At 45.9% G+C, this 22,265-nt stretch overlaps 2 protein-coding genes across 3 annotated transcripts; both read left to right on the top strand.

Annotated features, from left to right (window-relative positions):
- The first annotated feature begins 11,034 nt into the window (after positions 1–11,034).
- On the top strand, positions 11,035–14,590 carry LOC144165064 (uncharacterized). Of its 2 annotated transcripts, XR_013321331.1 has the most exons (3): positions 11,035–12,491; positions 13,581–13,682; positions 14,453–14,590. XR_013321331.1 is itself a non-coding variant. In XM_077695212.1 (2 exons), exon 1 carries the CDS (start codon positions 11,160–11,162, stop codon positions 12,447–12,449), a length of 1,290 nt encoding a protein of 429 aa, XP_077551338.1. In that variant the 5' UTR covers positions 11,035–11,159; the 3' UTR covers positions 12,450–12,491; positions 13,581–13,745. The 2 variants fall into 2 exon arrangements, 1 of the variants encoding a protein (XP_077551338.1); XM_077695212.1 differs by lacking the exon at positions 14,453–14,590 and having other exon boundaries at positions 13,581–13,745.
- On the top strand, positions 13,521–15,150 carry LOC144164877 (uncharacterized). The gene is made up of 2 exons (XM_077695119.1): positions 13,521–13,682; positions 14,172–15,150. Exons 1-2 carry the CDS (start codon positions 13,521–13,523, stop codon positions 14,961–14,963), a joined length of 954 nt encoding a protein of 317 aa, XP_077551245.1. The 3' UTR covers positions 14,964–15,150.
- Positions 15,151–22,265: the final 7,115 nt, after the last annotated feature.

Raw genomic sequence — 22,265 nt, 5'->3', positions numbered from 1 at the left:
CGGCCTTGGCACGTGGTCTGGTCGTCTCTCTGTAAACGCCTCAAACACCTTCAAACACCTCTCCAGGCTTCAAACACCTATCCTCCCCCAACTTGGCTACATCGGATGTACCCCACCCAATACCTAGCCACATTTAAATTCTGCCATAACTCATGTACCCTTATATCCCCGCTCTTTGGGCGGGCGCACAACCCAGCCCTTCCACATTTACCCACTTCCCTTCCGCTTCATGAGCTGTGGGAGAACCTGACGACCAGCGGTCGCTTGGATGCACAGCAACTCCTGGTGTCCAGGGCAGAAACAGCAACGTGGTCCCATGGTCTTCTGGACTGTGGAGCCACTCCCACATCACCAAGCTCACAATAAAGTTTTAAGGGCGAAGATACTCGTGCCTTGGCCCTGTCCCGGTCATACACGGCAGATTGATGATGATTGCGGCAGGATCCCCCTAGGGATTGGCCAACCAAAGATTGGCCGAAGATGTCAAAGCGTTCAACGCGTTCGTTGCTACCCAACACGGAGGACAGGAAGAAGACGTTGTCGTTCGTCGCCTGTGAGGTCAAGACTTTTGCTTGGGCCCTGTCCCGTCCCTTGTTGCTGCCATACACGGCAAAATGATCATGATTGTGGCAGAATCCCCTTAGCGATTGGCCAACAAAAGATTGGTCAACGAGGTCAAAACGTTGAACGTGTTCGCTGCTACTTAACAAGGAGGAGAGGGAGAAGAAGAGTTTGTCGTTCGTCGCAAGCGAGCTCAAGACATGTACCGGGGGTACGCGACACAAGTAGCTCTGCAAAAGGCGACGGCCAAGGTGGCTAAAATGTCACACAAGGTGGCTAAAATGTCACACACCGAATTCGCCAACTTGCCCATGGAGATTTTCATCGTCCCAAAGAAGCCCTACATAATCACCACAAACATCGACGTCGTCGACGGGCTTGTCAACGGAGTGGTGCAAAGCTCGACGAGTCGAGTCTTTATATGATGTGTGGGCGAATTTTTCACGGTTTTACCGATAAGGCTTTTATCTTCGCCCCTCTCATCATCATTCACTTCATGGAGATGGCGGAAGTTTTTTGCTGCGCTTCCTCCTCCTCCGCGTTTCCAGGTAGACCACGATCGGACGATCGCTCATGGCTTTTCTGGCGGGGCAGGGGGCGCAACGAGATTGCTTGACAGCGGCGGCATCATTTGGAGTGTTTGTTTGAACAACATAATTAAGAAAATAGACAAAACTCGGCATCATCCTAAAACGTAGCATTAGCACAACATCGTCATTAGGTGTGTATTGAGTACTTGTAATGCAACAAATCTCAAATAGGTGTTTATTTATGCACTCCTGTTAAACGCCGTATTTTGAAAGTAGACAGTAGTTCTGTAACGTTTACCCACATCGGTGGAGCAGTGTCAAAGATGTTGTATTGCGGTGCCCAAGGCCGTTTATTCGATACCGGCAAAGGTGTTTACTTTTCCTTTATACGCGAAAAGCGAGAAAACTTGTGTGCGTACATGTGGGCGCACCTTAATTTCACGTACGTCTCGCCTCAAGCCCTCGGTTACCTCCGTGTGTTATACTGAATCATGTGTCACTTCTGTACATTTACAATTACAATTATTCTTCAAATTACCTACATTGTGACAAGTATTTGAAGCTCGGGATAGTCATACAGTATTCGTTGCGGCCAAATAAGGTGTTTTATTTAAGACATTCTAGGATTGAGAGCTACGACTAATTAGGGAAAAAAATGGTGGAAACAATTTGTTTTGTACCGATTGGGTGTCTATATCCGCAGAGACCATCCACTGCCGATAAAGCATCGCTGTAATATGCGCTACTAAAGTTTGTATTTGACGAGGGCAGACATTTTATGACATTGCTGTTGTATGCTGTACTAAACGTATGAAGCAGTATAAGTACACGACTGCGAGGCAAATATTTTCTATGAATTGTTTGGTGTGAGTTTAGAATTCACTCTGAAAGTAATATAAACTTTCGGAACAACGAAAAATTTTCTCGCAGTGGTTTTACGCATTAAGTTATATATGAACATTTGTGCAGATGGCATAAATGCTGACCGAACCACTGGCTGACTCCATGAGTGTCTGATGAATTGAGTGATTGGTCATCCATCAATGACTATCGGGCAGTTCTAAACCTAAATGCTCTACGTTTATGTGGTACATTTTTATTCTAATGTAAGGGATCAATTAGGCTAGAAGTAAAAAAAAACGGTACAAGTAAGGCGATAAAAATAGAACCGGGAGCTGTGCGGAAAATATTGATAATACATGTGCGCATTGAGTTAATGTTCTAAAGTTTCCCCGGCGTGCATAGTAAGTACAATTCTCAGAAAAAGAGTTGTTCCGAGTTTTTCTTAAACTTGTATGTTTTCGCTTATTGATTAGATGTTGTAGGCTTGTTCATCTTGTTACGTTGTGGACGTATACGTGGTCTGTTAAGATAGATAACCAAGTCTTGGATAGAGCCCCGTTCCCATTAACTTTAACCAGCTAGCCAGATGAAAAAATCCAAGCTGAGTTCGTCTTCTTCGGTTTTTACAGGTAAGTTCCTCTTGCTCGCCATATACGAACAGGGTCTTAATTAGGTACTTTATGGTCTCTGGTTGAACAATATATTTTACGTCTCAGAAAAATTCTCTTTAGCCGAGAGCAGCCTCCAAATGTGTTAACTGGGTAATTTGGTAGTAGCCTTTTCTGAAGGTTATATTCTCTTTATTGGCACAGTGGAACAACTAGATTGGCTTTTTAAAAAGTACATACAAACGATGAAGGCATAACGTAGAAATTCTCTGAACTTTTTCAGCAGTCTAATAAGTCGAATTACCTTTTTTTGTGATTCAGCAAATAAATATTATTCTAAAAGTTATTTACATATTTTACCTACACTAATTGTGTTAATGTGAGAATCAGAGATATATAGGTAAACGTAATAATACATATTCCCAGATTTGTGTACAGCCGTTTATTTACGCAGTAGGGTTTCGCTTACGAATTTCAATATTAAAATGTACAAAAACAAACCTCGAGACTTTGTCCGACCATTTGTCTAAAACAGCGATCGCGACTTCGAAAACTGATTGTTAGCTTCGATTTATTTGGGAGCGATTTCATTTAGCCACTCCAAATATTCCGCGTGATTTTTTACACGGAGGGGCACACGATTGGGGTAAGAAAAGCGGGATTTTAGAGTTATGTACTGTGACGTGGTAGAAGAACAGGTTAGAAGACACATGATTGGTGGCGAAGTGATGTATTTGGAAAAGGCTGCGATTATGTATTACAATATGTCAGCATTGGACATACCTTCAAGGGGCCATGACAACCGCACCGGGCTACCTTGCGCTGACACCTAAGGCGTTGTTTGTGGTAGATAAGCACAGGGCTACCCGAGTTTAACTTCTGTTTCTTTTTCGGAGGGATATTTCCAACAAGAGATGTCCTGGGAGTGTTCATTTACTAAACACACTTTTGTTTATATTTGTTGGGCTTTTTCATGAGCACAAAGTATCTTTCAATTTGTGAGAACTCTGGCTAATGAGGCTAGTCTGTATTTGGCATAAACTGACCTACTTCATAGCTAGTGTATTGCCATATTTGGGCATTCATTGATACTAATTTCACTAACAAAAGTTATTGGTATTTCTGCATGTAATTCCCACTCTTCATAAGTTGTGAAGTCAGTGCGACAGTCTATTTGGTAGGTAGGGCGCACAGATTTAATCAAACTTGTGCACGCGCCTATCTTTTTGTACAGACCGTTTTGCAGTAGAGTTTACTTGGCAGCACATACTTAGCGCAAATCTCCCATGGAAATCATGCAAATGGCAAAATTTTGCATGCTTACCGGACTACCCCCTGCGTAATGTTCGCTGTATTCTGACAAACTTGGGGGTCTGCAACAAAAACAGAAAAAGATTTATTTGCTAATTAGGTGTAGGTTTTTTAACACGCTTCATTTGCAAACTTTTGTTGAAAAAATAGCCCAGACTCTATCTAAGAAGTTTGTCTCAAAGTACAAGAAAAAAAACACAAACAAATTAATCCTGCATCTAGTCCGCATGCACCGAGAAAGGAAGTTAGAATTGTAAGATATATGTTTAGAGGAAAACATTACAGAGTAGGCTGAGGAGAAACCGAACTTCAAGGGACCGAACAAAATTAGTTCTATTTAATAGGACTGATTGAGTTATTCTAGGGTTTAACGCACCGACACAACGCAGGCGATGAGGCGCGCCGCTGTGGAGGGCGCAGGATTAATTTTGACCCCCTGTGGATCTTTAACGTGCGCCGAAATCTCGTACACACGGGCGTTTTTGCTTTTCGCCTCCATCAGAAAAGCGGCCGCCGCGGCCGGGAATCAAACCCGCGACCTCGTGCTCAGCTATTTAAAAGGAGTCCGGTTTACTAAGAGAGAGAGAACGATGTGCATAAACCTCTTTTAGTTATTTTTTGCTCTTCGATAAATTTTCTACTATATTCACATTGTAGTTTCTAAAGTTCCATGAAATGTTATTAGGAGCGTGTAGGCGCATACATTTGCCCTATTGCACATTCTTTAATTGGAGTCCGGATAACTAAGAGAGAATGTGCAATAGGGCAAATGTGTGCGCCTACACGCTCCTAATAACATTTCATGGAACTTTAGAAACTACAATGTCAATATAGTAGACAGTTGTTCGAAGAGCAAAAAATAACTAAAAAAGGTTTATGCACATCGTTCAGAAGTTTATTTGGCAACAATTAGTCACTTTGAGTTTGAGCAATCTCAACTGCGTATTCATGCTCAGGATCTTCAGCAGCTGATGCTCGTTGCAGTGGGTCTGACAAGAAGTTCCCTTTTCAGCTCCGTTTACACTGTGACGCGGAAGTTTTAGTTTCGGCTACAGAAAGTCTTTTCCCGGTATTTTTAATACAAAACCAACGAATTTAGTCTTCGGTTCCATTTAGGCGGCAATTCCGTCAAAGCGATCCCCGTTTATCGAGGTTCCACTTTACAACACTTCAAAATGGGTTAACAATTTATTGATAGAGCGGACCCCAATATATGTACAAAATGACGAAGTATATGCTTTATCTCCCCTCTTTTGTCTAGAATTACTGCGTGTAACTTTTCGCTCCAAATTTGTAGAAGCCCTTCGAATCATATAATTCATACACCTCAAAAACTTTGAAAATTGAACTTTGAAACTTTGACGAAAACAAACAAACATGTTCTGTTGCAATTGTTGTGCTTATAGTAACAGATTGTAGGAACGGCGGTCAATGTTGTTTTTCAGTAGCAGCTGGGACACCCTGCAACCAGCTTCTCTGATCTACGAGGCTCACGTCAACTTTATGATTAGTGTGACTGATTTTTTGTGGCGGAGCATTGCGTGCGGATATACTTGTTTCAGAAAGTCATTGTACTGTTTGTATGCGTATCACTTCGTTTAGGAATATTTTTCACCCAACCACAAGGACAAGAGCACTAAAATCAACCAAACTGCTTTTTCTGTAAAAAAAGATTTGCTATGCACAAATGTGGTCCCAAGAAGTAGATTTCGGCCAGTCATTAACGTTTTGGCGTGAAAAACAGGGTGCAATGTAAGGCTGAATTTAAAAAAAAACATGCAAAATCGTCAAAAGTCATAAAAACAGCATGGATTCGGCCAGACACAGTATTGACGAGTTCGAAAAAGCTCTTCAAATCAAATTTGCGCTTCTGAACGAGAACGAGGATTATGTTTACAGGCTAAATGACAACCGAACAAGGGCATTTACAGGATATGCAGAAGCTGTGGGTAAAGCAATATGTTATATAAAAATGAGAAAAATAACTGAGAAAACGAAATATGTAATTCCCCAACTTACGGACATTCAAGTGTCAAGTACACTGAATCGACGTAGGTTAGCAGAGCGGTATAATTTGATTAACCGAAGCAAACCTAACAACATTGGGGCATATAACAAGGCAGTGATCGAGAAAACGCTGCAGAGGGGAGAAGCTTGAAACAAACCAAGGTTAACCTAGCCGTCGGCAAAAACACGTTGCGGGGACTTGGAGAGGAGCAGCGTAACATGACGCCCAAAAGGAACGAAGTATTAAATGATTGATTTTGCACCACACTGTGTGCCAGCGACGTCAGATCACTGGAAACTACTGAGAGCACAAGCTCAACTTGCAATGTGCCGTTAGTTACTACAGAGGAATAGGGAAGGCTCGCAAGAGCACGAAAAGAAAAGCTGCTAGTGACGACAGAAAACAGCAGATCTTAAAACTTAGGGAGGAAATATTGTACTGGAAACGCTTGCTCCACTTTTTTTCGGAATGCCTAAAGGCTAAAAACGTGAACATAGCCTACAAAAACTCAAAATCTACCATTGCTAGGTTTAACAAAAAGTGGGATACCAGGACCGGAAGAGATACCAAACCATCAGCACACTCTGAGTTGTTTAGAAGCGGTTTATCAAATTTATGGTTAGCGGCGTAGGTGACAGACTAGATTCCCAGCAACTCAGTTACAACTCAGATACCAGGGTTCGTTTAGAAAACGTACTCACATATCTGCCATTTGCATGTTTTCAATAGCAATATACAAAAATTCGCTTTATACATTAGGTCCCTCTAGGTGGCATTGATACACTAGGAAAAAGCATTTCAGCCAGTAGACACGGCAGCCGTGTAATTAGCATTACAAGGCAAACGTATAGAGTATACCTATAGAATGTTTGTAGATGACATGTATAAAGGAGAACACATCACAAGCAAAGCTATAATTTCCCCACCCAAACGGAATATGCCGGGGAGACACTATTACGCCACATCGGTTGACAGCATGCCTGGAGGGGGTTTTCAGGAAGCTTGACTTGGAAAACACAGGATTCAGGACAAGCAGAAAATGCTTGAGTCATTGAAGGTCTGCAGGCGACACAGCCTTTCTGTTTGAGACTGCAAAATACCTGCAAAAATGCTTGCGGAACCTTAATCAGGAAGCACAGCTGTGGGGCAGCAATACTTGATGAGCAATGTCAGGAAAACGTAATAAATGATATGTATTTATTTAAATTATTTTTTATTTTTATTTTTATTATTTATAGAATAATTATTAATTTATTCATTTCATAAAGGGTTTTGGTAATATTTATTACTTTTTAATAACTTCTTTATTTGAGAGTGCATAGTGCTTACCAACCGCAATAGGCGTTCCTTGGGTGGTACACTAAAAGTACAAGGCGACACGCCGAACAAACATTGAAATAGGAACACTAGTTGCGAAATGCAATGAACAATAACGTGCGGTGTAGTGCCACAAACACACAAACGAATACGCACACTCACGCACACTCACACATTGGCACACACAAACACACGTGCGGGCGCACACACACTTTCACGCAGGCAGGCACGCACGCAACCACACACACAGGCACACACCATGCACACAGACACAACTAAGCACAAAGAACACGTGTAAGTTATGTACATTACTGTCTGTAAATTTGCATGCCCGAAGATATGGGTTCCTAAAAAGCTACAGTCATCTGCCAACACCCATGCTCCAAACATACCAATAGTCGTATCATACAGGGGAAAAGATATCTCCCGAAATTCATGCAAAGAACGTTGAAATGTATGGACAGCACATACGCGCCCATGATTACACAAACACATATACAACAAAAAGGTTTACTACTCCTCTTCTTCGGTGTATAAATAAACTTCCTTGATTTTTGGCACAGGCGTTAGTCTCTTGCTTCAAGTTTCAGTTTCAATCAGTTCAAGTTTCAATAAGTTCCGTTGAAAAAATTGGGCCCATCTCCCCGCGAGGGGGACTCGAGTAAATGCGTCGCATAGGGGGTGGGTGTATTGCGTTAACGTTTAGTGTTTGGGGAGTTGGTGGTAGTGAACGCGTTGTATCAGCAGCTTCTTGACGTAGTTTGAATGAGTCAAGGATATAAGGCGCGTTCGTAGCCTCCCATTCTGTGTCGGCTTTGTGGCGCAGTGGGTAGAGCACCATGTACATTGCGTTCCGCCCGGAGGGTCGAGGGATCGAAACCAGGCGCCGGATAGTATTTTTTTAATATAGTGTAGGGGGAGGGGTGCCGACTACGACTACGGACGTCAACGCGGGTGACATCGTGAGAGACTGAAATGCTCTGCATTTAAAAAACGGAAACTTGGGTGCCTTTATGTACCATATAATTGGGAAAACTGGCATGTTCAACTTCAAACAGAAATATCCGGAAGAAGAAAACGATATAACTACCTCGGACAGATGGTTACTGCTGACCCTAACCACGTACGAGAAACCAGATGCAATATATGTAGGGGTGTGCAGCCCTCGGCAAGCACTTCCTAATAATGCGAAGTAAGCTGCTTCTGTCATTCAGAAAACTATACAACAAGTGCATACTTCCGGTAAGTACATACGGTGCTGAAACGTGGCTCCTTACCGAAAAAATGGAAAGTAGTAAAAGATGTCACAGTAAAATATACGAAAAAAAACAATGACGGTCCTTTTACTATGACGAACTGACAAACGTTGTACAATTGGGGTAACAGAGTAGATACCAATAAACTGGTTCATAAGAGGGAAATGACAACAACACGAATCAGGGATGAAATAGGGAAATTCCGTCGGCAACAGTGAACTCGAGTGGTGCCGGGCAGGAGATTTTGGAAGTCAGTGCGAGTTGCGTTCGGCCTCCAGTTGGCACGAGTGTGCGGTTGAGCATTAGAAAACTGCCTGCGAATGTAATGATCGAATAGCTATCCACTTAGCCCACAGAAGAGTACTTTGTGCTAACGAGCTAGCCAAACAATAAGATGGCTGTCTTCATTTTTTACCGTCTGCCTTCATGCCTAATTTTTCGCAAAATTCAACAAACCCCAAAACGGAGGAATGTTTGGAAAAAGTTATCAAACGAACACTACCAGACTGACCAAACTAACTATATTTTTGTTTTGCGCGTTTGAACGTATAGTGCAATAATGAATAGTTGTGCACCAATCATTTTTCGAAGCTTTTAAACGAGTTCCAAGCGAAACAAAGAGAGTGTAAAGCATGCACCACTAAACGTTACTTCTCAGTTCATTCAATTGCTCAGTGAGTGTGAGCGCCAAACTCTAGTTCTTTTACTATGGTGCTTGATACCCTTTTATCATGTTTATAAATTTAAGTACTTTGCTCCTAAAGTATGATTAGTCAAAAATGGGTTTAAACGAAATGGTGAAAACAGAGCGTGTTCTGTTTTTTGTGGACCTGATCACGTGCATCAAAATAGTTTTCTTGAAGGCAATCTCACCAAGATAGTTTTTTTGACGGCAATGACAGGGTGTATTGCACAATTTGACACCTTTTTTACATTGTGCCATTTTCTCAGCAGTGAAGTTAGAGTGAGTGAATAAAAGAAAAGGTAAATTTTGTTGGTGGCTATTTTGCGAAACAGCGACTTAGCGTGGTGTTCCTCTACACTAAATTGCATGTAGACGCGGTGAGTAACCAGGAGGTCAGCTGGCTCACAGTAATATTGGTCTCAAGAGGAGAATAATACACGTGCCACGCTGCTATATCGGTAAAATAAAACTGCATCTTCTTCAGCAGTTCCGCATAATTACATGTGGTATGTAACGGGCGGAATCATAGTATGCAAAACACCATATTTTGAAAGCGGAGAGTTGATTAAGGTTTCAGTTCGCCCGTCGACCGTTACCAGAAAGCTCAGTCAGAGCGCACGTGAGCGATCGCCTCAGTAGAAGTTACCGGTGTCTTCCAGGCTTGTGCGTGGCTTTCGCCACGTGAGAATCTCGCAAAAAACACAAATACTAACCGGCACATCTGAGTGCGCGCCACATGAGGAGCGCAGGGGTCAACCAGTTCGACCTTCAAGAACACTCCCAAGTGTTCGTGGCAAGACCTTCGCGTGCTGTAGGCACAGACAATTCAGGTGCGTTCGTGCCTGAATTGGGAAGCAAAGACGCGGAGTTAGCGTAACATACGCCGAGTTCGCGACGCTGGTTGCAGGGGTTCCAGAGCGTACTAAGGCGTTGGAATTTGGGCGAGGTGTGAAAGTCTGCGGACCGAACGATGAGGGATGGTTAGACATGTAGAACTTCAGCAGCAACTTCGGATATCTTCGTGATTCAGAACAGCCAGTTCTCCAAAGATGGGAGGGGGGCTGCCAGGCGTGCCATTTCTCCATTCTTGCACCACTACTACATGCCGCTCCAAATTTATATACCTGATGGATAGCTTCAAATCTCCAAATGCAGAAAAACTGACGTCGGGTGTCCGTGTGACGGAAATATGTTGGTAAATAGAACTACAAAAAAAAACTCGGAAAGGAAAGGGAAGGTTGTGGTAGGTCATTGAAACAGATAAAGAAGTTGGAAAGAAAGAAAGCGGAGAAAAAATGCCCGCCAGGTGGGATCCCAACCCACAACCTCCAGAATACCGGTCTGGTGCGAGAACCACTACGCTACCGGCAGGGCGATCCCCCCCCGCTTTCTGTGGTATTTATGTCAATGTAATTTTTTCCTGTGCTTGGGGGTGGTAGCCAGCGCCACTCTGACTTCCCGAAGTGAAGGGGACCTTCTTTTTAATCCCAGCTCCGTGACTCGAATGTCTACGACCTGACTCGAGTGTCTATGACATGTCGTAGACACTTGAGTCACAGAGCGGAGATTAAAAAAACATCCCCCTCGCGAGGGGCACGATCAAATGCAGAGCATTTCCGCGGGGGGCGCCGCGCCTGCAAGTCGTATGGATTACGTATTAGTTGTTGTTGTAATTGTTGTCTTCCAGCGTAGACATTGTCGATGAAGTCGATGGTGAAACGTGAAACGTGCCGTGAACCCCCTGCAGGGCTATTGCATCGTGTGTGATAGCCGCGGCAAGCGCGTCAGCCCACCCGCGCGTGTGGCATGTTCTTGTCATCGCATCGCGGCGGCGCATGCTCGCTGTGTGCATCCGCCTTTCATGTGCACTCCGCCCTTTCCCAATGTATGCTATAAAACTCTCCGCCGAATAAACCGAAGGTTTCTTCTCGTCAAGGCTTGGTTCACTATCAGCGGCGGCCGCGCAAACACGAAACATGGTGCCAGAAGTGGGGTGAGAAGCTACGTCGAGCTGAACGGCAAGAAGCAGCGACCAGCAGTATGGAATTTTTGAAGCCCCCCGAACCGATACGCTTCGACGGCGACATCAGTAAGCATTGGCAGCTGTTTAAACAGAAGTTTGAATTCTTCCTCACCGCCTCAGAAACCGGCCCCAAGCCCGGTGGAAGCTCAACGAAGACGGCCCTACTGCTGAGCCTGGCTGGCGACGCCGCCTTGGAGGTTTTCAACAACTTCACTTTCCTCGAAGGTGAGAGCAAAGAGGAATATGTCACGGTGGTGAAGAAGTTTGATGAATACTGCGCAGCCCAGCAGAACGAAGTTCACGAGCGTTACCTGTTCCGACAACGAGTTCAAGCTGACGGTGAGCCCTCGGAACAGTTCATTCGGGACCTGAGGAAGCTGTCCCGGTACTGTAACTTTGGTGTAATGGCAGACTCAATGATTAGGGACCAAGTCGTTTACGGAACGAACAGTGAGAAAGTCCGGGAAAAACTGCTGCGTGATAACGAATTAACGCTAGCCAAAGCCGAACAAGTATGCAAGGCGGCAGAATTGTCGGCGGCGCAGCACGACGTGTGGCGACGGGAGCAACGACAGGTCGACCGGGTGAAGAAAACCGATGAGGAGCAGCATACGACCTTCCGGTGCCGTAGGTGTGGGCGGCAACATGGTCCACAAAATTGCCCGGCGTTCGGGCGCACTTGCCGAAGGTGCGGAGGAAAAAATAATTTTGCGGCAAGATGCAAGAGCGCAAAAGAAGTAGCAGAGGTTCAGAGCAGTGAGGAGGACTTAAAGATTCTAGACGTTTCGATTGACAGCGTGATAAACCAGCGGGATTGGATCGCTCAAGCACAAGTGGCGAACGCTGATCTGAGCCTTAAGATAGACACAGGTGCACAAGCAAACCTTTTGCCGTACAGCACGTATCGCAAGCTCAACCCGAAAGCGCAGCTAGCACCCAGCAACGCAATGCTACGTTCTTACGGGGGAGCAGCCATAAAGCACCTTGGGATCACGACGCTAAAGGTCAGCCTCGGCAGAAGGACGGTCAACGTCCCGTTTTTTGTTGTGAAAAAAGGGCGGCAAGCGATTCTTGGCCTGCGTCCGAGTGAACTTCTTGGACTGTTCACAAGGTGCATCAGCGAAATTACGACGAACACCAGCGAACAAGTGGCGCAGGAATACCAAGATGTCTTCACGGGTATTGGCTGCATTCAACGACGCTATAAAATGGTACTGCAACCGAACAGCGTTCCCACAGTGCAGGTCGCCAGACGAGTCCCCTTGGCTCTCCAGGGACCACTGCGAGCTGAGCTCGACCGGATGTAGAGGGCCGACATCATTACCAAGGTGGAAGAGCCAACAGACTGGGTAAGCCCTTTGGTGATCACCACAAAGAAGGACGGTAAACTGCGTGTATGTCTGGATCCCAGAAAAATTAACCAGTGTTTGAAGCGCGAGCATTACGAGATGCCGCGCCGTGAGGACATTGAGGCGGAGCTTGCAGGAGCAAAATTTTTCTCTCGCCTAGACGCCAGCTCTGGGTTCCATCAGATTCCACTTGATGAGGAAACATCCAGAATATGCACGTTTGCCACCCCCTTTGGACGCTATAGATTCCTCAGGCTTCCTTTCGGAATAGCGTCAGCCTCGGAGGTGTTTCAGAAGTGCATGAATGAAATCTTTGATGCCATCCCGGGAACCCGAGTGTACGTGGATGATATCCTGGTATGGGGTAGCACAAGAAAAGAGCACGACGACAGGCTACGGGCTGTCATGCAGTCCGCACGCACAGCGGGATTAACGTTCAACCCGGAGAAGTGCGCAATATGGGTAACGGAAATTTCTTTTTTGGGTGACGTAATATCGGCGCAAGGAATACGCCCGAGCCCTGCATCTGTTTCTTCGGTATTACGAATACCGCCCCCAACCGATAAGCTCGCCGTACAAAGAATGCTAGGAGTCGTTAACTACTTTGCGAAGTTTATACCAGCGTTGGCCGAAAAAACAAAACTTCTCCGGGAGCTAATAAAAAAGGACAACGTCTTTGAGTGGACTGCCAACCACGCGAAAGAATGGCATCTCGTCTGTGGCGCGCTGAGTGAGCAGCCCGTTCTAGCTATCTTCGACCCCAATCGAGACACGAAGATAAGCTCAGATGCGTCGCAAGACGGCATCGGCTCGGCCCTACTGCAACGGCACGGGGACGGGTGGAAACCAGTTGCTTATGCGTCACACGTACTGACGAGCGTTCAGAAACGATATTCCCAGATAGAAAAGGAAGCCATGGCAGTGGTATATGGATGCGAAAAATTCCACCATTTCGTGTACGGCCGCAAAGTGTTGCTTGAAACGCACCACCGCCCACTGATAGGAATATCTCAGAAAGCGGTTGGGGACATGCCGCCAAGGTTGCAACGCTTCTTTCTTCGTCTACTCAAATACGATTTCACCCTGCAGTTTGTGCCCGGAAAGTCCTTGCTATTGGCTGATATGCTGTCACGGGCGCCCGTTGGCCAGCCCCGAAAGGACGACGCTGAGCAGGACGTCGAAGTTCATGCTGTAAGTAGCATTTCAGCACTTGTAAGCGAGGCAACATGGCGCAAACTGATTCAAGGAACAAGCGAGGACGGCTACATGAAAAATGTCATCGAATGTCCTCACACCCACAAACCCGTTACAGGCCAGCTAAAACCGTTTGCAGCGGAGCTGTCGACCGTTAAGGGCGTGCTTTTGAAGGGCTGCAATGTTGTTATCCCAGCCAGTATGCGCGCCGAAGTTTTGCGCAGAATTCACGATGGCCATTTGGGAATAAATAAATGCAAGGCACGGGCCCGCCGTTTAGTTTTTTGGCCAGGCCTCGGGACGAACATTGATAACCTCGTCAGGAAATGCGCAGTGTGTCAGACGCATGTTTATAAACAACAAAGTGAGCCACTTTTGATTCGTCCCGTGCCCGAACATGCCTGGTATAGAGTCGGGGTGGATATTTTCGACCACGGTGGCAAAGCGTACCTATGCGCGTATGACGCGTTTTCCAATTTCCCAAAGGTGGAATTGCTCCGTGACACATGCACAGCAACAGTCATTGAGAAGCTTAGCGCGATGTTTGCCAGATACGGGATACCAGTGGAGGTATGCACTGATAACGGACCACAGTTCGCCAGTCGGGAATTTACACTCTTCTCAAAGAGATATGATTTCACCCATACCACCTCTAGCCCCCGGTTTCCTCGTTCCAATGGCCTTGCAGAAAAGGGCGTGCAGGTAGTTAAGAGGATCCTAAAGAAAACTACTGAAGGCAGCGATGACTTCTGGCTGGGATTGCTCAGTTACAGATCCAGTCCTTTGGAAGATGGCAATTCGCCCGGCGAGCTACTCCAAGGCCGACGGCTCCGTACCCCTCTGCCCGACTTCAGTGAACAGCCTCGCATTACTGTGCGAAAACATCAACAACAAGAACAGCCCAGACGTTCCCTGGTACCCTTGGGAGAGGGGGAAGTAGTTAGAATTCGTGATGGCACGTGGGCAAGGAAAGCAAAAGTGATCCGTGCTGTGCAGCCTCGGTCGTACCGTGTCGTCACCGAGGACGGGAAAGTTCTTCGCCGAAACCGGCAACATCTGCTCAAGACGACAGAACCTTTCGTTCCTGACATGTCCGATGACGACGACTCCGACGACGAAGCGGGCGACGACCGGATACCAACACAGCCGCACTACAACACAGCAGGTTCAACAGTGGGGGTGCCGCTACCAGTGAGCGCACCGGTGAGAAGATCAACGCGCCCGCGAAGACCCCCTCAACGCCTGACTTATGATGAACACTTCAATCAGTGCTCTTGAAAGCGATCAAGTGTGTTCTTGTGCATGTACGTTATTACTTTGTTTATTCGGAGGTCTGACATGAGATTTTCTATTGGTGCTCTTGAAAGTAATCAAGTGTGTTGTTGTGCATGGTCGTTATTGCTTTGTTTATTGAGGGGAAGATGCATCGTGTGTGATAGCCGCGGCAAGCGCGTCAGCCCACCCGCGCGTGTGGCATGTTCTTGTCATCGCATCGCGGCGGCGCATGCTCGCTGTGTGCATTCGCCCTTCATGTGCACTCCGCCCTTTCCCAATGTATGCTATAAAACTGTCCGCCGAATAAACCGAAGGGTTCTTCTTGTCAAGGCTTGGTTCACTATCAGCGGCGGCCGCGCAAACACGAAACAGCTATGACGCAACGTGGAGCCGCTATGACGCAACACAATCCAACACAATCCACTTTAATCCAATCCAAATCCAAGCCAAGCCAAGCCAAGCCAAGCCAATCCAATCCAATCGAATCCAATCCAATGACCCTCGCGAGAGAGTGTTATAGCGCCGAAATCGCGCCACCACACGAACGCGTGATGTTGACGTCACGATCACGCCACAGATGTTAGCGACCGGAGAGCGCACGAACGACATATGTGGTTTAAGCGCGAACCGACCGCGGTGAGAGAGCGCGATGCGAGCGCCCCCACTTGTTCTTGCGCGCGAACCGGCTGTTGCTCAGCGCGAACCCAACGCGGCGAGAGAGGGTGTTGCGCACGTCCCCACCTGTTGTGCGCCCGAACCGAACGCGGCGAGAGAGGGTGTTGCGAGCGCAGAGATGGCGAGGAGGACGCGGGGGAGAGGGCGCACCTATGGCCGACGGTTGAATGAGTCAAGGATATAAGGCGCGTTCGTAACCTTCTATTCTTTGTCGGCTTTGTGGCGCAGTGGTTAGAGCGACGTGTACCTTGCGTTCCGCCCGCAGAGTCGTGGGATCGAAACCTGGCGCCGGTGAGTATTATTTTTTTATATAGTGTAGGGGGAGTGATGCGGACTACGGACGCCAACGCGGGTGACATCGTGAGTTACTGAAATGCTCTGCACTTAAAAGAAAGTAAACTACGAGAAACCAAACTTTTTGATTATTCGTCTATCGAGGGCCGGTGGAACGCCCGGAAAACGGGCTAGTGCACTACAGCTGACTATAATGCGTAAAGAACGAATGGTCTCTGCGGTAACTCGTTAAACGTTTGCGGACTATGAATAAAGCTTATGCGCGAAAATATGGGCTGAGGACTCCTAATTATATCTCTGCTTCCTTAATAGGGCAGGCAAGGACCATTGCAATCAAACAAAAACTACGCTTTTGCATGCGGCCACAGTTAAATATACTGTCAGCGCCATTTCTTATATTTCAGAAGGCAGAACACTTTCTTCTGTTTGGTACTTTAGATAAATTGCAATGCTTTTGCAATACACCGCATACGCAAGCAATGTGGCGTGTCTTTGAATTTTCGCTTCTTGTTTGCAAATGCTTCATTTAGAGAATGTGTAAACTATTTCTTGCAGACCAACCGAAACCTTTTGCGAGCACCCCATGTTAGCTCAGTTTTCAAAATATAAGCCAGAAATGCGGCTCTAGAATAAGTTCTCAAAGTGAATCGCCAGTTTTTGCGCGTCGCGCTTTTATAAACTTTCACAATGAAAACTACCAATATTTATCTGACAACCTTCACCGCAGAACCACAATAGGAAACTTTCACAACAGAGAAATGCCCGTGAGAGAGAACAGCGTGGCGTCCAGACTTTGAGCATTATATTCTGCTCAAAACAAATAATAAACCTCTTAACAGAAAGAGAACACCGTTGTTCTGAATTCAATGCGTAGTATTGTATGCAAGCCGTGGGAAGCGTTGAACAATGTGTTTTGCATGTCGCAGTTATTCTCGAATATATGCCAATGTCAAGAACGCAAGTCCAGGCTTGAAACGCATTCGGCATTTTGAGAGGAAGCTCAGGGCGTCGTTTATCCGGGGCATGAAGTGTGTATTCTTGAGATATTATTGTTTAGGGCTCAATACTAAACGCAAAACAGGAATATGGTACATTGTTATCATGTTATGTGATAACAACGAACTTATTGAGTGCTCAGCAACGTTGCGTTGCAGCATGACTACAACATGTGCTCGATGAAGGTGCTTTTAAGGGTAACATACACTAAGCGGGGTGGGCAATAGTAAGCCCATAAGTTTCAGTTTGACACGCGGCCGAAGATTTGTGGGGTATAAAAGATAAGTGATAGTTGAACACAGTGCAGTGCTTTTTTACATTTCGGAACTGATGATACCTTCATGACAGGAGTAGAAAGTTTGCCGGTGTAAACATGTACTGTTCGGCAAGCATTCAGTTCCATAGGAGTTTCATTCACATCCGACCATACAGTTACTTCATATGGTGTATTCACTTATTTACCTTTTGCAGTCGCTTAAACGAGTCTATATAATCATTGGTAATGGGCACGCCAATGCGTACTAGTATATATATGCCTGCCTTGAAATGATACCGACCTTTGCTCTTGAACTAGTGCTCTGAGCATGTTGTTCTTCGTGTAGATTCCCCCAAAGAGCCATGGCGCACTTCGACGAGAGGTTTGTGGGATCGCCCATAATGGGGCGGAGCGGTGATGTAATTGCATGAAATGGTGCCGGGGAGCGACGGCGTGGTTCATGAGAATTACGTGATGACTCGATAAATAGTCAAGAGAGCAGCCGGGCGTTGCGGGAATGGGAAACCCAGCTATCAGTAGCAGTAGTACAAGATCATTTTGTCGCGTTCCAGGAAATGGTAGCCCTGACGTTCTGCCTCAAGACGCCGTCGGAGACTTGTAAATCCGTCCCCGCATTTCGTAGTAAGAACTACACTGGGTAGTAGAGGTGAATCCAGGCTTTGCGTTCTTACGAAATACTACGATGATATCACGAAGAATCCTTGATGGCTGCCATATAGCGTAGAAGAGGCTGGGTGGTACTCCGAGCCATAGAGAGGGGAGGCCTGCAGCGACTTCAAAAAAGGACGGCGTGCCAGAGGAGAGGTGAGATACGGCGGCGACAGTACAGGCAAAAGTGCGAAATTTTATTCAATGATATCTCACATGCTCAATGCAACAGGGTCGTAAAAAATTAATTACGTGGAAAAGTGGGCGTGTTTGTACATAATCAATGCAAAACAACGCAAAAATAGACAAGGACAAAGAAAGGTACACGCAGGAACTGCGCTGAACCCAAACAAGCCCAAAGATGGAGGAGGGCCGGATACCCTCAGATCATACTCTTGTCGGTTACAGAGAGCCTGCTGGCAAAAAAATTGCGCCAAGCCACAAACCTGTATTGCCCGCGGAAATTGTAGGCAGAGGGTAGCTGTGATACCCTACGTACACACATTTTTACGCAGTCTAAAAAAAGTTTCCCTGAGGTACGACGTGCACGTTCCCTTCTCTCCCCCTCGCAAGCTCTCTAAGCTCTACGAAATTACTGACCCGGGGGCAACCCAGTAAAGTGGGTGCGGCACAAATGATCGGCGACCTTTTGTTGAATGTGCAGAAAGGGTAGCCTATCAAATTCCCTTAAGGTGCTGAACAGTGTACGTTGCTACAGTGGGAGATGCGTCAACGATAGGCTAAGGGAGCACGCGAACAATATAAAGACTGCGTGGGAAGGGCAAGATGCGGAGGGCTTCCCGGAAAGCCATTGTTCGACTTGCAAGGACTGTTTGCCAGAATTACAAAACACGTTCATCATTAGAAAGTGCAAATCCCAGCGCGCACTTGAAGTTATCGAATCAGAACAGAATGTTACCTTAGGTGAGGCATGCGTCAGCATGGCTTGTATCACTCTGTCTGAGAAAGAAATTTTCCACGCGTGCTAAGATAAACCTTGGGTTTAACGGCTATAGATATTTTCTCTCTTTCAAAATAAAATCAGCTTTAGCGGAATTTCTGTCGTGTATCTTTCTCTGCCCTTGTCTTTTTTGCGCTGTTTTGGCTAGATTATGGTAGAGAGAAAATGTGGCAGCACCCAAACAGGAGAGGTCATCGAACTGTTCCCGAATATTTGTACGTAAAAAGCTCGCAAGTCTTCATCGTGTATGTGCCGGGCTCATATATCTTGTTCCGCAGGAACAGACTGCCGATCTTCTAGACGTTGGAATAGAGTCGTCATATCCGAGACGGTTTTAGGTTCTGCAGGGCGAGCACAGTACAAGCGAACTGATCAATGCGTTTCATTGTGTGCCGTACGCGGTGAGACTACAAGATATCGTCGTTCACACTCCGGTACAGGGTAAGACATCTTGACGCTTCACTTTCGCGTCCACTGCTGTCCAGCCCCTACCTCCCAGAATAGCTAATCCTCGTCGAGAGGGCAGCCGTGGTCATGGGGGCCAAGCGCTTCCCGTTATTAAAGCACCACTCCCACAAGATGTTCTGATCAATGCTCCTAATAAAAGTGGTTCTCTCTCCCTGTCTCTCTCAGGCCGAGCTGCTGTAGTTTAAAATAAAATAAAGGTCCTCCAGTTGTTCATGCCATCCCTGTGGTTGACGTGCCATGTCTTTGAGACGTGAGAGAAAAAAAACACTACATTCTGCACTTTTAAGTTTCTACCCTACCTTTTTGGACTTTTACGTCCACAGAGTAGTCTGCATTATCCCCACAACGATCAGCGAAGATGGGATTCCACGGGTGGTAGGTCACGTAGACGGGTGTCGCCATAGCGCTAGCTAGTTCGAGAAAATTAGCTATGCCTGCCTGAGTCGTACAGCCACCACTGCAGATATCCAGGAGTCAAGCTGGAGAGGCAGAATGCGGGATCGAAACGGATTCTGCGCCACGGGAGACACGAAAGTGGCGCTACCTTTTGTTTGACTCTAAGGGCCATGCAAGAAACCCAGAGGACGACGTTGATTATGGGTAACGAATGGTAACGAATGAGAAATGTCAACTACTCAGTCGTATCACGTTTCGATATCGAAGTTTTAGGTGTGGCTTTGATTTCTTCTGTAAATCCCCAATAGGTGAGGTGTGGCCGTGGCGGAACGCGCTGCCCTTTCCTCACCTTATCCTGCTAGGGAGTCTAAAACAACATAATTATAGACGAATCTGTCCAAAATAGTGGGAGCTTTCACATATAGTATAATACAAAATATTGACTTGACCAGACATCGCGTCCGAGTTTCCGTATAATTTGCAATACCGGGCCATAAATAACATGGTTTTATTTAGAACAGTTAGATCGACAACGAAAAAACGCGCTCAAGAACTAACTGCAAGACAAATACCGGACGTGTGAAAACGATTGCAAGCAGCTTAAAGATCTCCTGAAAAAAAAATTGTCCCGTTTACTTGAATGATAAGCTAGATAGATGCAACCCTTTTCAGCAGGGTCTCGGGATCGAAACAGTACCCTTCTTTTTTGGAAGGATGCGGGCACCCAAATTTAGTACTATATATTTAAAAAAACTACTAGTAAAAATTAGTAACGAGCTGTATTTACTAGCGGCTTACAAACTTTACTACCACCAGAATGGTACCAAAGTCCTGCCACTAAGTGCGGAACCTAAACGCTTTCGTTAGTAGCCCGTACCATGTACTTAGTAACTGCATTTTTTTGATACTAACAATCATTGGTAGTAATAAATTGTATGGATAAATGAATAGGAGCCTTACAGCACTTTTCCCACTCCAAATCCCGATTAAGGAGCTTTGGGAAATATCCGTGTTGACTTGTGTATGCTCACATTAAATGGATAGTTCGAAAATAATCGCTAAAATATTTATACATTTGCGATAAGCCCACCGACTCCATTTCAGCGCTTCCCGCTGCTGGCTATAAATGCAAGAATAGCATATGCATTTCTAAGGTAAGCAAGTTATGCCTGCCCTCCTCGTGCATCCCGCTGGTTTTCTTGGTAAATTTATTTGTTGTGTATGTGTGATATGTGCGTATTGAATATTTCAATGTCGCGCTGCGCGCTCAGCCGATTCACATTTTCTGGCGTAGCTTTTTACAAGGTTTTGCATGGCCAGTTAGTGAAACCACTAAGTCCCTAGCAGATACTGTGACAAGAAAATAACTGGTTTCTGTTCTGTTAGTACATGCCATGACCTTTTTGAAGAGTGCAGGTATAGGCCCTGTACATCTAGAACCTTAGGTTTAGTACTTAGGCCTATGGCTTAAGGAAGCAGAGCCAACGAAAGCGAGCCGAAGTGATAAGGTTAATGGGTGGCACAGCCTCCACTGATGGACCGCAAAATGCCATTCCCGCCAGGGCATCCACCAATTCATTAGGCGAGATACCTACATGCCCAGGCACCTAAATCAAACGAGGTTCCCGGAGGAAGGAAGGCGAGAAAGAAGCGAGAGCTCGACGTTGGGGATGAGGTTGTCCAAGTAAGGGCCGAGCGAAAAACAAATTAATCAGTTAGAATATTTGCCTTTTGCGTACAAGATTCAAGCTTACGAAGGGCCAGGACTACTGCGAGGAATGCTGTGTGCAAAGAAGTAATAAAGTTTGGCAACCCGCCGAGTCTAGACTGGAGGAAAATATTCACGCCTGCCTTCTCTTACCGGACAGAGGCATCAGTTGCGATAATGGCATCGGTAGAGAAACCATTCAGATAATCCTTTAGGAGGTCTGTCAAGAGATTCGGAGGGAGTTGTGAAGCGCTAGAGGAAAATATTTCATCAAAAGAGATATGCAAGGACGAAACTCCATCATGTACGAAAGCCGACAAGAGGGCCGCAGTTAAAGGCTCAAGTAGAGATTGAAGACCGCCTGTGGTTGTATGAAACGCAGCCATGGACAACCGAAGAACAACGAAAGAAGAACAACGAAGGTGGCGTCGATAAGTGCAATTCTACAACCCATATATAAGCATACACGGTGAGGGCATGCATGCGGGAGACTGAATGAGGTTTTGGGGCTTCCGTGTATAAAAGGTTCAGCCGCACGTAACGAGGAAGAGCTTCTTTCGAGCATCATAAATGGGTAGAGTTTGTAGTGGGCACCTCCGGAAAAGCGCACAACCAACAAAATTCTAGAATTGGCCTGACATACACTTTTTAAATCTTTAGTAGTGTGTCACGAAGCATGCCTGTTCTCTTGCGACTGAGCGTTATCAGGAATGATACATACCGGACCCTTTTATGGTAATATAATCTGTGTGGACGCAAATTGAGAGTATATTAGTATAACATTGCCAGGTATTTTAAAAGAAGTGAGCTGAGGAATGGCCTGTTGACAATAACTGAGAGAGATAGAGACTGGGACGCTCACTGGGAGTGGAAGTAGAGCAC

Source organism: Haemaphysalis longicornis, unplaced genomic scaffold (assembly GCF_048455015.1).
Source record: "Haemaphysalis longicornis isolate Haplotype H1 unplaced genomic scaffold, Haemaphysalis longicornis Haplotype H1 scaffold_14, whole genome shotgun sequence".
In the NCBI taxonomy this organism is placed as follows: Eukaryota; Metazoa; Arthropoda; class Arachnida; order Ixodida; family Ixodidae; genus Haemaphysalis; species Haemaphysalis longicornis.
Note: the sequence above shows the minus strand (reverse complement) of the source record. Positions and strands in the feature narration are given on the sequence as shown.